Here is a 14,315-nt window from a genome sequence, read left to right on the forward strand (position 1 = left end):
TGAGCAGACCCAAGGGCAACACATCGACTCTTTCTGACAGTAATATAACCAATTTACGCAGTTTTGAACACTACTGTCAACTGGTGGAGAGCCGACCATTCTGATCGCACACATGATTTCATTCAACGGATCAGCTAGCACCGTGAAAGGCTTTACCGCAAGGACCCGCACGCCTCATCATCCGGGGTATTTCCATAAAGTGTAAATCAGAAATAGATAACACGCAAATGTCATCCATGCCTGATACCGATAAAACAAACAATAGCAGAGAATGGACTCGTTTAGCCACCCTTGCGCTGGTCGCCGGAGTTGCGGGCGAAGGTGCTGGTAGATCCAATGGTGGCACTGGCGTTCCGGAGCTCGATCTTCTTTCGCTCCATCTCAAGCTTGAAACAAAAAATCAGCATTGTCGAACAAAAGCAACTCGTGAAGGAAAGAATCTTCCTGGTCAGAATCTTCCTCGCTAGAGGAGTCTGGCACGACAGTTTCGCTGTCAGAGTTTGGGGTCAGTAGACTTACCACCTTACGCACTCGGGCAAGAGCAGCAGTGTCATTCTCAACCAAAGGGCGGCAATCATCAACACGATAGGGCGGAGCAATGGTCACAGCATCCGCAACAATGATGTTAGAACCACTCCACCGGGTAGGCATGGTCCGGCCGAATGCGTCAAAAAGTTCCTGTGCCTCACGAGTAACACCTTTACCCCGACGGGCTTCGCGCTCCTGTGCTTCAGCAACAGCTTTGGCCTCGCGCGCCTTCAGCGCACGAATGTCGAGCGGGAAGATCGGGGGCCAGGCACCGGTGAAGGGGGTGTCGGTCGGGTTCGAGGCCGACGGGTGAAGGGAGAGAAGCTGGAAGGACTGGACCTTCGACATAGGAAACATTTGGTGATCTCCGTTCCATGCCTCCTTGGAGTCTGCGGTCGAGGGAGGGGGACGGGTGTTAATGATAACGATACTGGAGATGGGGTCCGCGGCGACGAGCATGCCCTCGTAAGTAGTCGAGATTGGAGGACCAACGGTGACCCGAATGCTATCATGCAATCGACGTTAGCTCAAAAGGGATCAGGGCGACGATGGATCGGCCATTCTGGCGTGTGGGGAGAAAGGACAACTCACCGAGCACCCATTGCGCCACTCAAGGCAGTCTCCAAGGACGCCATATCGGTCGCCATGTTGGGCCCAGTTGCGTTGCCCGATGATCCTCGAGATCCTTTAGCACCGGAGCTCTGGCGCTTATTCTCTGCCATGCGGACTGTGACGACGGGCTGTGCGGGCGGTGTAAGGCACACACTGCGTCAGAATATCCACTGAAAGGAAGGCCTCTTTGTTTGCTTGAGATTGCCAAGTATCGAAGACAGCCTCAGATCATCGGACTTGGACGAGTCAATTGGACCCGCAGGAAGACGTATTCCACTCGGCGTGGTACTGTGGTATGAAGGAAACCGGAGTAGTGAGGTCGCTGTCGGGATTGGAAAGACGGGCCTCAATTCCCTCGAAGGCTGTGGAGACGTGACGCGCGGAGAGAAGAAAGGAGGGAGAGTGGGAGGAGAGAAGAACGAGAAAGGAAAGGAAAAAACGAAGACAACAGCTCGAAACGTGACGGAAGGGAGAGGGGAGGCGCGATAAGATGGCAGGAGCGATCCAGTCGTTGCTCTGGGCTACCCGATCAGGCTTAGCGCCGCGGATTACCTCATGGCCTAGGCGTCAAAGCCTTCGACGGACTACAAATACAACCACACATCATGATGATTCCCAGGGTATGGACTGTCCAAGAGGATTACAAGGGCACTGCTTGCAACTCTTGGGCGCCTGCAAAATCATACTATACTTCTACAAGACTGAAGGCAAAATAGTTCGTTACGTTCCATTCATGTGACATCTCTAAATACATTGAACCCAGTTTTTTACCCTTCTAGCGCCGACATGGCACTTATGCCACGTAGGTCGAGGCAGACACATCACCGCCACGGCCGGTCCAGTTGACGTGAATGTCCTTGCCCTCGGGGAAGGTCTCGCTGGCGTGCTCGGGCTTGATGCGGAAAGTGTGGGCACCGAAGTAATCACGCTGGGCCTGCAGCAGGTTGGCGGGCAGGTCCTTGGTGCGATATCCGTCGTAGAAGCTGAGGGCAGTGGAGAAGGCGGGCAGAGGAATACCCCACAGAGCAGACTTGCTGACAACGTTTCTCCAACCATTCTGGGCAGTGTTGATAGCCTTGGTGAAGAAGTCGTCAAACAGCAGGTTCTCGAGGTCGGGGTTGTTGCGGTAGGCGTTGGTGATGTCCTTCAGGAAGACAGAGCGGATAATGCAGCCACCACGCCACATGAGGGCAATGGAGGGCTTGTTGAGCTTCCAGCCGTACTCCTTGGCAGCCTATATGAATATGTGTTAGAAAGGGCCTTTAATTTCCTTCGTTGACAGAGTGAATTTGAGAGGTGCTCTTACGTCCTGGATGAGCATGAAGCCCTGGGCGTAGGAAATAATCTTGGAGGCGTACAGAGCCTGCTCAAGGTCATCAATGAAGGCAGCGCGGTCACCCTCGAACTTGGGGGTGGGGCCGCCGAGGATGTTGGCAGCACGGCCACGCTCGTCCTTGAGGGCAGACAAGCAGCGGGAGAAGACAGCCTCGCCGATCAGAGTGACAGGCATGCCGAGGTCCAGGGCGTTAATGGCGGTCCACTTGCCGGTACCCTTCTGGCCGGCCTTGTCGAGAATCTTCTCAACGAGGGGAGTGCCGTCGTTGTCGTTGTAGTAGAGAACATCGCGGGTGATCTCGATGAGGAAGGAGTCCAGAACACCAGTGTTCCACTTGGCGAAGACATCACCAATCTCCTTGCAGGACATGCCGAGGCCACGCTTCATAATATCGTAGGCCTGCATAAAGCATATTAGCACAGCTGCTTGGGCTGCAGGGAAGCGGCCAAAGTGGAGAAACGTACCTCACAGATCAGCTGCATGTCACCGTACTCAATACCGTTGTGGACCATCTTGACGTAGTGACCGGCACCCTCGTCACCGACCCAGTCACAGCAGGCCTCGCCGTCGCTCTTGGCGGCGATGCTCTGGAAGATGTCCTTAATGTGGGGCCAGGCGGCCTCGTTACCACCGGGCATGAGAGAGGGACCGTAGCGGGCACCCTCCTCACCACCTGAGACACCGCTGCCGACGAAGCTGATGCCCTTGCCGCTGAGGTACTGGGTACGGCGGTTGCTGTCGGGGAAGTGGGAGTTACCACCGTCAATGATGATATCGCCCTTCTCGAGGAAGGGAAGGAGGGACTCGATGAAGTCATCGACGGGCTTGCCGGCCATGACGAGGAGCATAATGCGACGAGGGCGCTTGAGCTTGGAGCAGAACTCCTGGATGGAGTGGGCACCAACGATAGGCTTGCCTGGAGCAAAGTTAGCACGGCGAGCATAACCTATGGCACCATATCTCGTGCCTGGACATTTTTTTTCCTCGTTTCATGCGGGAATGCTTACCCTTGGCCTCGTTGTCGAGGAAGCGGTCAACCTTGGCAGTGGTACGGTTGAAGGCGCAGACGGTGAAGCCGTGGTCGGCAGCGTTCAGAATCAGGTTCTGGCCCATGACGGCCAGACCGATGAGGCCGAAATCAGCACTGGGAACATGCGCCGGAGCGCCGACATTGATGCCGGCGAGACGGGCGCTATTGTCAGCGACATATTTCTTGTCAACAGCCGCGAAAACGCGAACGAAGCACGGAAGGGAGGGTGGTGGGGGAACCCGAGTGATTCCGAGGACCGCTGAGCTTCCTGAGGCCGATGATGTGCGGGGATCAATCGCAGTCGCCGTGAACAGCAATTGTCAGGCATGTCATGAGCCTCAATATCTCGCGGGCTCTTTGTCCGGGAGTCTCAAGGATTGGAAATCGGTGGTTTTGGGTTTAGACGTTGTAGATGGTGGGGAGGGGAGGGGAGGGGAATGCAAAAGGCTAGACGATGTCGGAGGGATGCAGTAAAGGGCATAGAAGTAAAGAAGGTTGACTTACACAGCCTGCTCAGCCATGATGGACGATAGGAATTGAAGAGTGGTGAAGGAGGAAGGGGTATCTGGAGTTGGAAGGAGGATAGAAGAATGGAGGGGAAAGAAGAGAAGTTGAACCCAACCTGCTGACGGAGCAAGTCTTCCGTCATATGGTGGGACATGCCCGGCGGGGGACCAGTGGTGAGTGGGCGTACCAGGTACCCTGGGGTCTTTACTGTCTCCGGTGTAGCGCCAAGTATCCGGTACAGGAGCAGAGTCGTCCGGTGAGGGTCATCCCACTCGGCTTCTGCTCTCGGTTTGGGGGGCACAGCGATCATTATCCGACCCGATTTCCAATACCCTACTACTTCCGGCCCTCGGCCTACTACTCCTATCCTAAGTATGTACTAGTACTACTGCGACCAGGATGCCTAATTGGCGTGGCACTCCATATGCAATGCTATCATGGAAGCTACCTTGGGGTCTGCAAGCAACGCGGGGCATGGAGGGGTAGTGCGGATATTCTCTTCGTCGTGCGGGATAATTTGGTCTCCCAGTCTCGGACTGCAAATGCCCGGTGCGGGTTATTTTCTCTGCTCCAGGTCACCGCAGGAAAAAGCAAGACCATTTCCGCGCATCCCATCCACGCATCCACGCATCGGTGAATTATTTTGGCGTAGACCGTTGACTTTTGCGGTTGCCGGCTGACCCTAAGGCCGCATTAGGCTTAGGGTGGGGGTGTCCGCTCAGTCAGCATGATGAAATGCGCGGATTCGGCTCGACCGGCCTGGCTGCCTTGGTGCCTGATGCCGACGGCCTGACACCATGAGAGCCTAGCCTTGAAGATCGGGCATAGACTACGGCATACGAAACAAACCAGCTGTGCGCGCCAAGTTTCCTGGGCGGTCAAGTCGCATCGAATACTGCCACTTCCACGCGATACTCTTTTGAGATCTCGACGTTCAACACTCACGCCTCGCCCACTTATCCCATTCCCCTCAGACGCTTGCTGGTAGCCACCTGTGTGTGGTCCATCCTTCATACAACACCACAATATCTTCTCATCCCCCTTCCGCACAGTGCCGAAGCTTCACTGGCAGGTGTGACGTCGGGCAGATTGACTGGAGGTTCAGTCAGGCCTTGAAGGTACGTTACGCTTGCTTCTTTGCACGCAGCTCAATCGTTCCTTCAATTTCTTTTCCATCAACTACCCTTTCGTCATGTGGAATCGTGCTCCTCCGGGTAGCCAGACCCCCTCCTCTCTTCCCGCTCGACCTCCTCCATCCGCCAATACCGCAAAGCCCGGAGGCAATGACCGTCCAATGGCCTTCACGGCCTTCGCGCCGCGTTCCGTAGCCTCCAGCAAGGCACACCGCACCAGCACTCCGGTTGTCTCGGCGCCGCCAGTTCCCGCCGCCGGGTATGCCACGCCTGCACCTACCTACGGAGCCCACTACCAGCAGCCCGCTCAACTTTCTTATCAGAGTGCACCTTACTATGCTGCCGGGTACAATGAACAGCCTTACGGCGCGTCCGCGAACACCTATGGACCTGCCCCCAATTACTCTTACGGTCCCCAGCGTGGCCCTGGTGGGGTGGATGCCGAGACCGAGGCTCAAATCGCCCAGTGGCAGAGCGCATACTCGAACCCAGGTGACGAAACAACCGCCGGCAAGCGTACTGGGAGCGAGACCAACACAGCAGCCGGGACGCCTACCACTGCAACCGGAACTCCTCTCCCAAAGCCCGAGTCCAAGCTGACAGTGGTTCGCTCGGGCGGCGGTCAAACCTGGACCGATTCTACTCTCTTGGAGTGGGACCCTGCCCATTTCCGACTCTTCGTGGGTAACCTTGCAGGTGAAGTGACTGACGACTCACTCCTCAAGGCATTTGGCCGCTACACGTCCGTTCAGAAGGCGCGCGTGGTCCGGGAGACTCGCACCCAAAAGAGCAAGGGATACGGATTTGTTAGTTTCAGCGATGGCGATGACTACTTCAAGGCGGGACGCGAGATGCAAGGCAAGTACATTGGCTCTCACCCGGTTCTAATCCGACGGGCTACAACCGAGGTGAAGCCGGTCTCGAACAAGCAGAACCAGAGGAATCAGAAGAACCAGAAGAAATCCGGCGGAGAAAAGCAGCCCGGCAGCGGAAAAGTCAAGCAGGACGGAGTGAAGAAGCCCAGCAAGACCAAGGGTGGCATGAAAATTCTAGGTAAGGATCGACTTTGACGTTTCCGTGACTTCTATCCCGATTTTAACACGGCCAAAAATATCTAGGTTGAGCATTTGCCCCATGCTCGTTTGACATGTTACATCACAATCAGTTGACGCCCCGGAGGGAATGGGTGTTCACTTCAAGTTACTACTAGTAGTTCCTCAGGGCAGTTACGTGTACTGCCTTTTTACCAATGAAACCTGATACCACTATTCAATCGTTGTCCTTTCGAGTAAACTCCTAGGCAGTACGAATGTCGAAGACCGTTGGTGCCGGTCTATCGATCGGTCTGGAACCGCTTGGTTCAGCCAATCCGTGCCAACCGTGGTGGCGTAGAATTGAGATCGCTCAGCACCAGCCGACCGTTCTCTTCGAGTCACCGCGACCGTGGTGCCCGCGATCTCCTCCCTAATGGTGACATCAATGAAGCCCCGAGTGTCGCGAACGACCTTATGGTATAAGACAATAGATTGTGGAGGATTCCGCGGGAAATCCTGGTACAGTCCCCAGTCTCGCAACCCTGCAATTGTACAACAGTAAGTGGCTCTCTGATCCCATGCTCTTTCTCCCTTTGTTCCTCATTTAAAACATGTCGCCTTTAGACCACGATCTACCAGCTCCGACCTGCGATCATGAAGCTGTCTGCCTGGACTCTCGCGGCCGCACTTCTGAGCACGACCTCGGCGTGGCAGCTCGAGGCCGGGTCCCAGACGTGGACCGGGTCGACCCCACAAGGCTGTAAGGCCGTGCTCATCCCGCGAGGTACGCAGATCAGTTGGCGCGGATCCCGCGGGGCCAGCACCGTCCAGTTCTTCAATGTCCAGGGCCGATGCACCCAGGTGTATCGCACCGTGATGGGGGTGGGGGATATTAATGCGTCGAACACGATCTATGGCTTTGTCGTGAAGGCTTAAGTCTTGCGCTGTGAGCTCCTGAATCTACTAACTACTTGAGCCATTATTCTTCATCAATGCAATCACTTCTAGTCATTATGACTCTCTATCGTAATCATGCTAAGTACAAGATATTCAGAGTACTAGCTATCAGCAAACATTTGAGTATTTAGTATGTAGTAGGTACTAATGTACTAAGCTGAACCGTGCGGACGGACCCAATAGGCTCGTGGGGCCCCCGCCAAGAAACGCGCCTGCGGAGTCCAAAGCTCTCCAATTCTTCTCGTCGCGAACAGTGGAACAGCTCACCCTGACTCGTACGCGCATTGCATCGTCGCTTCTTGGTCTCCCTCTGCACCAGTGTATGATCGCCAGCACCATTCCGACTCCCACTATCCTCCAGTGAATATGCCAGGATGGAGGACCAGGCAGACCCCACGGTCCGGCGTGAACGCACAACATCCCACTCTCGATCCTCTGCTCCACGAGTCCGGCTGAGCTGCGAAGCCTGTCGCCAGCGCAAGGTGAAATGCGACAAGCTCAGCCCCTGTACCAGCTGCGTTCGGCTTGGCTTCGTGTGTGTCCCCGTGGAAAGAGCTCGTCTCCCGCGGGGTCGGACAAGAAAGCCGCCCGAGCGCGCTGCCAGCTCCGATAAAGAACTGGCGGACCGAGTAGCCAAGCTCGAACAGCTTCTCCGACGCGTGGCCGCCGAGCGCGATGCAGGCGCAGCTGTGGAGGCGGCGCCGTCCGCAGGGCCGAGTCTAGGCGCTGGAATGGAAGCCGAGCTCAAAACCGAGCACACCTTCGAGACCAGGATGGCTGATGTCGAGAAATGGCGTGATCAAAACTCTCAAGCTAATACCGGTCCAACGATGGCGCTCTCGCATCGGCCTCGGCCATCAGCTTCTTATTTGGGTAGCTCTTTCTGGGAAGACATCATGCAACAGGTATGTATATTTTAGCCATGCTTCCTTTTGTGTCCGCATTGAGAGCCGCAACAATTCCTTGCACTCCTACTAACGCTTTGCATAGACATCAGAGCTTCGAAATGTGCTGGATGATCGTCTGGAGATCGAAGATGAAATTAGACGCCCGTCTGACTTTGGAACATCCATCATTGGCTCCGAAAGCTCCGAAAGCGCCTCCAATTCACCCCAGTCATACAGGGGCATCAGCATTACCCCTCAAGCCCGCCGAAGCTTATGTGAGATTTATCTCCGTAATGTGGATCCTGTCTTCAAACTCCTGCACCGCCCCTCGTTAAGGGCATATCTACGAGATGATCAGCGGTATCTGGACTATGAGCCAGATCACCAGGCTCCTGTTACCTTATCCTACGCCGTCTACTATGCGGCTGTAGTAACGATCGACGACGCGCAATGTCAATTGTTGTTTGGCTTGGATAAGAAGACAGCGTCAACTAGTCTCCAAGCCGAAACAGAAGCCGCCCTGCAGAAGGCAGATTTTGTTACTACCAACGAGTTGACAGTACTGCAAGCGTATGTATTGTCACTTCTTGCGGCCCGCTGCCAAGACCAGAGCCGGCGTGTCTGGACCATGTCAGCGATGGCTCTTCGTGTCGGCCAGGCGCTTTGTTTGCATATGCGCGATCCCCCATTCGAAGTCAACCCGTTCGAACAGGAAATGCGTCGGCGTTGTTGGCAGTGCATTGGACTTTTAGATTTCTCGGCCTCGCTGGATCGAGCCTCGGAACCAATGATGCAGTCTGCCTGGCTAGACTCGCACCCGCCGTCTAATATCAATGACGAGGATATTTGGTTCGACATGCAGGTTCCGATACAAGAGCCTCCCGAGGGCACATTCACCGACCTCACCCTTACTTTGATCGTTGCCGCCGCGCAATCTGTAGCAAGAATGATCGCCTACGCGGATTTCATCGAGTTGGCTGTCAAGGAAATGAGCTTGCGTCAACAAGTCCTCCTCGACTTCCAGCGCAACGTCACCAAACTGCTGAGCGGGTGCCGACCTGAAATGTCAGCATTCCAACTCTACACCAAGCGAACGGCAGCAACCATATATGGCTGGCTCCAATTGGGTTGTCTTCGACCAATCTCCCGAAGCCGCAACTTCACCCCACCAACAGTACAAGGCGACGTCCTCCTCAGTCTAGCAGTGGATAACCTCGCCAAGGTCCAAGAATCCTATAGCGACCCAAACACCGCACAATGGATGTGGTTCGGGTCCTTATGGGTTCCCTGGCACGGGTTAGCAGTCGCATTAGCCGAGCTGTGTGTCTGTAAAGACCCTCAAGCAATGGCAAAACATTGGCCTGTCATCGAGCAAGTCTACCATCGCTCCAGCCTCACAATCGCCGACTCCCAACACGGGATGCTCTGGAAGCCACTAGAGAAGCTCATGACTCAAGCCCGAGCCCATAAACGCGAAATGCTCGGCAGCACCTCACCTAACGAAGCAGCAATCCGTCAAATACCCCTGCGCGTCATGCCGCCTCCACCTCTCCGATCGGTTCCCGAAGAAATGCCCACTCCTCCTGCTGCGTCTTATCCGCTAGGGTTAGAACCATCTCTTGTTACTGGCCAGCTAGATGCGGGAGCAAGCATGCCGCCAAATGTGATGCTTGAGCCTTGGCCGAATGTATGGGATTCGATGGATTTGACTGGGACCGGGCTGCAGGGTTCCGGGGATAATCTTGCTTGGACGAATTATGAGAATTTCATTGGAGATGTATATGATAGCGTTGATACTATGTTTTTGTCGCGGTGATCTTGATGCTAGATTTCTTCCCTCTTGGATGGAAACTGAGAGGTGGCTATGCATTCGTGATCGTGCTTCCATGGGATTATGGTGGGACCCTTGTAATGATAGTAATGAGAGATGCTCCCCATTCATTGCTCACAATTTGTTCACTTTCTGCTTGGTTCTTGCTTCCCCGACGAAATCACCTTCTACACTATATTTGTGTTGTATTACAACGACATGCAAGAAATACCGTGAAAAACTTGAATCTCGTCTTGAGTGCTATCGAATTTCAGATTGACCCGAGTATCCTCCCCACTCGAGGTAGGATAAGCCCCGACATGGACTTAGGCTATTGGTAGTTAGTATCAAACAGTGAAATAGTCTTCTTTTGAGCAATGCTTTGCTCTCACCTTCCTCAGGGTCCTTCCCTGCAGCACGAGCAGGGCCGGCACATCCCACTTCGAGTAGAGATCGTCTAGAAGCAATTTTTTTTCCAGTGGCCTTGGTGATCACCAGGCTGCCCTCGTCACGATCAGATGTCAGGGTCGAGGTACCACCTTGATCCTTGGTCATGCTCATACTTATCTTGAGGCGCGTGATCAATCGCTTGATGTCAGGTTGGTGGGTGCGCTCCCATTCCGTGATCATCGAGGAACCGGCCTCCACGCAGGCTGTTCGAACCTCCTGTGGTCATGAAAGGCACGCACGAGGTTAGGTATCGGCGAAATCCCGAGGAAAGGCCCGATGTATGGAAGTCTAAGACCTCCCTTGACTCAGACCGAGCAGGACTTGATTCCATGATTTCTTCGAGGGGACGACGTTGCCTTCTTTCTTGATGGCCAACTTGGATGGAACGGTCTGGCCAATGGTTTTGGTATCCGGACCAAGAGACAGAGATCCCATAGTGCTCGTGTGGCCATCAGTATCGGAATCCTCCACATAATCATCATAGACGTTGCGGACAAAGATGTTCAGGTCGCCAGGCCGGTACGACACAATGCGTCGGTGGCCAGTACTATCTTTGATTTTCTGGGTGGTGGCGGTCTTCTTGGACTCGTTTCCATAGTCTGCGGCCTGATCTGGCGCACCTGGCACCGATACCACGGCGTTATGCTCCTCCACGCCGCTGAGAAGCGAAGTCTGACCAACAACCTCCACATCGATGGTGAACGCGAGCAGCTTCCGACAAGGTGAGTCTGTTGAACATCTTCATCTTGGGGTCGAGAAATGCAAGGAGTTTGCGAATGTTGTCCCGATCGCTAACGACGTTGACCGATTTGATATTGAAGGAGGGCTTCTCGATCCATAGCGCGCGGAAAAGCGGTTCCAGTGGGCTTTCGGGGTGACGGACGGCAATTTGCGAGACGTACAGAAGGCCGCGCTCTTTCAGCAGGGCCGTACGGTTACTATTCGTTGGGACTTCCGGGAATCAGCAATGTGACTATTCAGGCGACCATGTATGTATGGAAGCAGAACTACTGCTGAAGAACCGATGCTCACTCCCAACTAGCCTTACATCCCTGTCCTTAGCGTCGTTCTACACGATCACATCCTATCAGGATAACATCCCGATGATGATCGCTTCAGTGCCCGGCAGACTTCTAGCAGCCTTGGTGATTTATCGCACCGGCGAAGGATGGCGCAATGTCGCACCCTTTGAGGGAGTAATGGGGCTGCTGGATACCGTGAGGATGGTATTGGGACTGGAGTTCCGGCTGGTCAGCAAGGGGGATCAAGAAGGAATGAGAGCGACGGCCGCCTAAACAAGTGAACCACCGCAGCCGCTCATATTGTTTGTTTCAGATTCAAGCTAAGCCTCCGCTGAATTTACTTAGTATACAATGCGAGTAGAGTATCTCTTCTCTGTGCATATCGTGCCGTGTTTGTCTATGACAGAGGCAGACGGCTGTTCAATGTACTTGCTGGAGCATTCCAAGCGAGCAGAATGTGTCAAGGGAGGTACTGAATCGGGAATGGACCGACATAGCGATAAACAGCTCCTTGTCCAGCGCGTCTATATGACACGGCCGGAAGCCTGCTTCCACCTTCCACGGCTTTGCCATCCGTGTCGACGTCTCCACACCCATTGCCATCTACAACCTCACGGACCTAATTAGTTGCATTTTGCATTTTGCAATTGCTCTCACTCTCCTCAAATTAGCCATCTACCCGGAATCGAAATGCGTTTCACTGCGATCCTCACGCTCCTGAGCGCGACCTGCGTCATCGCGCTCTTCGAAGATACTGGGCATAGCGTGGAGAAGATGGAACACTGCTTCAAGAAATGTGGTGACGATGTCAATTGCCAAACCTATTGCCTCACTGTAGGTGGCGGATCCAAGATTGATAACAAGCAATAGCTCATGTTTTCCACAGGCCGGTGTGAGAGACACCATCAACTCCATCTAAAGGTTTGGCGAGAATCGATCAAACCCGGCGATCTCACGAGAAATCGAATACTTTTAAACATCAAAGATGCTGCCTTCTTTATCACATGATCTAAGATGTATTTAATGGTAATGTGCGCTAATGAAACGATGTTGGACGAGGCGATGAATCTATATTTTTATAAACCCGGGGGGGGAAAACACCAAATAATCCCCACCATGATGGAGAATCATCGACGGATGATTGCAGCACCCTCCTCAAAGTGCTTGAGGAACCTGCCCGAAATGACTCGGCCCTCCTTCTCTCCCACAACAATGGGCCATAACAATCGAGCAGCCCCATCCTCGAATCCAATAGGACATCCACCCTGAGGCTGACATTCCGGGGCCGCACTCATGTATCCGGGGTCGACGGAGTTCATCGCAACATGGCGCGACTCCCACGCGACGCCCGCCTCGGTCTCGGTAATCATGTTGATGGCAGCCTTTGACATATTTGTATGTACATGGTGGCCGGCCTTACTGCGCGAATCAGAGACGTCCTCGAAGATGCCCTCCCGCGATGAGACGTTGACAATGTAGCCCCGTGGTCGTTCTCTTAATAAAGGCGGGCTATATGAACCCATGCAGGGTAGCAGCTCCCGACATAATATCAGAGGGACGAATGCGTTGACAGAGTGTGCGCTGATGAGGTCTTCGTAAGGGATTTGGTTGAGGGTCTGGACCCAGGAAGATTTCCTCGAGTCGTTATCATTGTCCGTATGGAAGCCCTTTCGGGTTATAGCTTTGTTTTCTGGCTTGTTGGTGCCATTCTCGACCTGTAGGTTGTTGGAACTATTTTCGATGCTTGGGATCCAGGATGCATGCATTCCTCCTCGTATCATGGGCAGGTATCTGTTTTCCAGCTGCCCGGCTATCAGCGCTTTCGTACGGGGGTGGTCTTTCAGCAGCTCCTCGCGAGATATCGCCGCGGCCTCCGCTCTCACGGGATCTGTCAAGGTCTGCGCAGCATTGTTGATCAAGATATCCAGGGATTCCTGTCTCCCTGGGCCCATCTCTTTACACCAAAAGCGTACGAGTTCCTTGACGACACGAACGAGGCGAAATGCGTCTTTGGCCGTCCGAAAATCGGCGCCGACGATTTTGAGCCTTGAATCCCATTTTGTGAAATCGCGTTCCAGTGCATACCGACTCGCTGCATCGGCCGGGTAGCGCGAAGAGACAATAACATGTGCTCCACATCGAAGCAATCTCAAAGCTGTTTGATACCCCAGATTGATTCGGCCACCGGTGACGAGCGCGATTTTGCCATTGAGGCACAGATTAGATGGCTGCGACATATTGGATGAGCTCAGGTTGAAGTCTCCACAATCAACGCACAGCGAAGAATACAGATTATGAGTGCCTGTGCTGGAGAGCAGCCGACGGCACATGTAGCATCGGGGTTTGGACGGCTTTCTGCCAGTGCTCAGTTTCCTGCGCGCTTCGGCTTCTTCGTGGAAAGTATTGCGCATGATGTTGTCCATCTGCAGGTGCGATTCCACTGCACCGACCACGTCACTGAAAGAGCTGCCCTGCGTAATACTGGACACCGACGCCCTCGCCTCAAGATACCGCAGCACTTTGAGAGTCGCTTCCAGCTCGTGGGTCTTCGGTACATGGGCTGCCCCCAGGGGAAGTCTGCTATCATCGCAATCAGCTCCAGACCGGATATCCAGCCCAGTCCAGTAAGATGTGATGCTTTCGATAATTCCTTCACATCTTGCCTGTCGCAGTGCCCGAGGAACCTCTTCGTGCGGTGTGACATGCCAGGCGATGGCATCAAACAGCGACGAGGCGGATTTTCGTTTTGGTAAAACCAGCACCAGTCGGCTAGGCACGAGATTTTCTCTGCATCTGGTTTGATCTAATTTGAGCTGGTCGGCGAGAGCTGCTGCATGCTTGATCTCAAACTGCGCATTCGGAAGAAACGCAGGAAGTTCCTCCATAATGGTGGCTGGGAGAAATTCGGGAAGAAGAAACGACACTGTCGATATCCTGGCAGAGGTCAACAACCAATTTCGATATCGCCTCAGCGAAGGGCTACCTTCGCACTAGCGCTCTTATTTGCAT

At 54.0% G+C, this 14,315-nt stretch overlaps 7 protein-coding genes across 7 annotated transcripts; 3 read left to right on the forward strand and 4 right to left on the reverse strand.

The window, feature by feature from the left end:
- Nucleotides 1-281: 281 nt before the first annotated feature.
- On the reverse strand, nt 282-1,250 carry N7532_008647 (anticodon-binding domain-containing protein; the record flags this gene model as incomplete). The annotated part of the gene is made up of 3 exons (XM_056621139.1): nt 282-386; nt 520-1,033; nt 1,120-1,250. The coding sequence occupies 3 exons, from the start codon at nt 1,248-1,250 to the stop codon at nt 282-284; spliced, it is 750 nt and encodes a 249-aa protein (XP_056471945.1).
- A 683-nt stretch (nt 1,251-1,933) lies between these two features.
- N7532_008648 (NADP(+)-dependent, decarboxylating phosphogluconate dehydrogenase) lies at nt 1,934-4,027 on the reverse strand (the record flags this gene model as incomplete). Its single annotated transcript, XM_056621140.1, has 5 exons — nt 1,934-2,374; nt 2,447-2,875; nt 2,941-3,392; nt 3,484-3,668; nt 4,011-4,027. The coding sequence occupies 5 exons, from the start codon at nt 4,025-4,027 to the stop codon at nt 1,934-1,936; spliced, it is 1,524 nt and encodes a 507-aa protein (XP_056471946.1).
- Nucleotides 4,028-5,205: 1,178 nt separating this feature from the next.
- Nucleotides 5,206-6,216, forward strand: N7532_008649 (RNP domain protein; the record flags this gene model as incomplete). Its single annotated transcript, XM_056621141.1, has 1 exon — nt 5,206-6,216. The coding sequence occupies one exon, from the start codon at nt 5,206-5,208 to the stop codon at nt 6,214-6,216; it is 1,011 nt and encodes a 336-aa protein (XP_056471947.1).
- A 618-nt stretch (nt 6,217-6,834) lies between these two features.
- Nucleotides 6,835-7,116, forward strand: N7532_008650 (uncharacterized protein; the record flags this gene model as incomplete). The annotated part of the gene is made up of 1 exon (XM_056621142.1): nt 6,835-7,116. One exon carries the CDS (start codon nt 6,835-6,837, stop codon nt 7,114-7,116), a length of 282 nt encoding a protein of 93 aa, XP_056471948.1.
- A 395-nt stretch (nt 7,117-7,511) lies between these two features.
- Nucleotides 7,512-9,840, forward strand: N7532_008651 (putative C6 transcription factor; the record flags this gene model as incomplete). The annotated part of the gene is made up of 2 exons (XM_056621143.1): nt 7,512-8,042; nt 8,128-9,840. 2 exons carry the CDS (start codon nt 7,512-7,514, stop codon nt 9,838-9,840), a joined length of 2,244 nt encoding a protein of 747 aa, XP_056471949.1.
- A 320-nt stretch (nt 9,841-10,160) lies between these two features.
- On the reverse strand, nt 10,161-12,221 carry N7532_008652 (geranylgeranyl pyrophosphate synthetase; the record flags this gene model as incomplete). The annotated part of the gene is made up of 6 exons (XM_056621144.1): nt 10,161-10,165; nt 10,227-10,487; nt 10,596-10,995; nt 11,081-11,235; nt 11,444-11,575; nt 12,020-12,221. 6 exons carry the CDS (start codon nt 12,219-12,221, stop codon nt 10,161-10,163), a joined length of 1,155 nt encoding a protein of 384 aa, XP_056471950.1.
- A 212-nt stretch (nt 12,222-12,433) lies between these two features.
- Nucleotides 12,434-14,191, reverse strand: N7532_008653 (uncharacterized protein; the record flags this gene model as incomplete). Its single annotated transcript, XM_056621145.1, has 1 exon — nt 12,434-14,191. The coding sequence occupies one exon, from the start codon at nt 14,189-14,191 to the stop codon at nt 12,434-12,436; it is 1,758 nt and encodes a 585-aa protein (XP_056471951.1).
- Nucleotides 14,192-14,315: the final 124 nt, after the last annotated feature.

Source organism: Penicillium argentinense (assembly GCF_028826775.1).
Source record: "Penicillium argentinense strain IBT 30761 chromosome Unknown utg000009l_segment0_segment0, whole genome shotgun sequence".
Classification (NCBI taxonomy): domain Eukaryota; kingdom Fungi; phylum Ascomycota; class Eurotiomycetes; order Eurotiales; family Aspergillaceae; genus Penicillium; species Penicillium argentinense.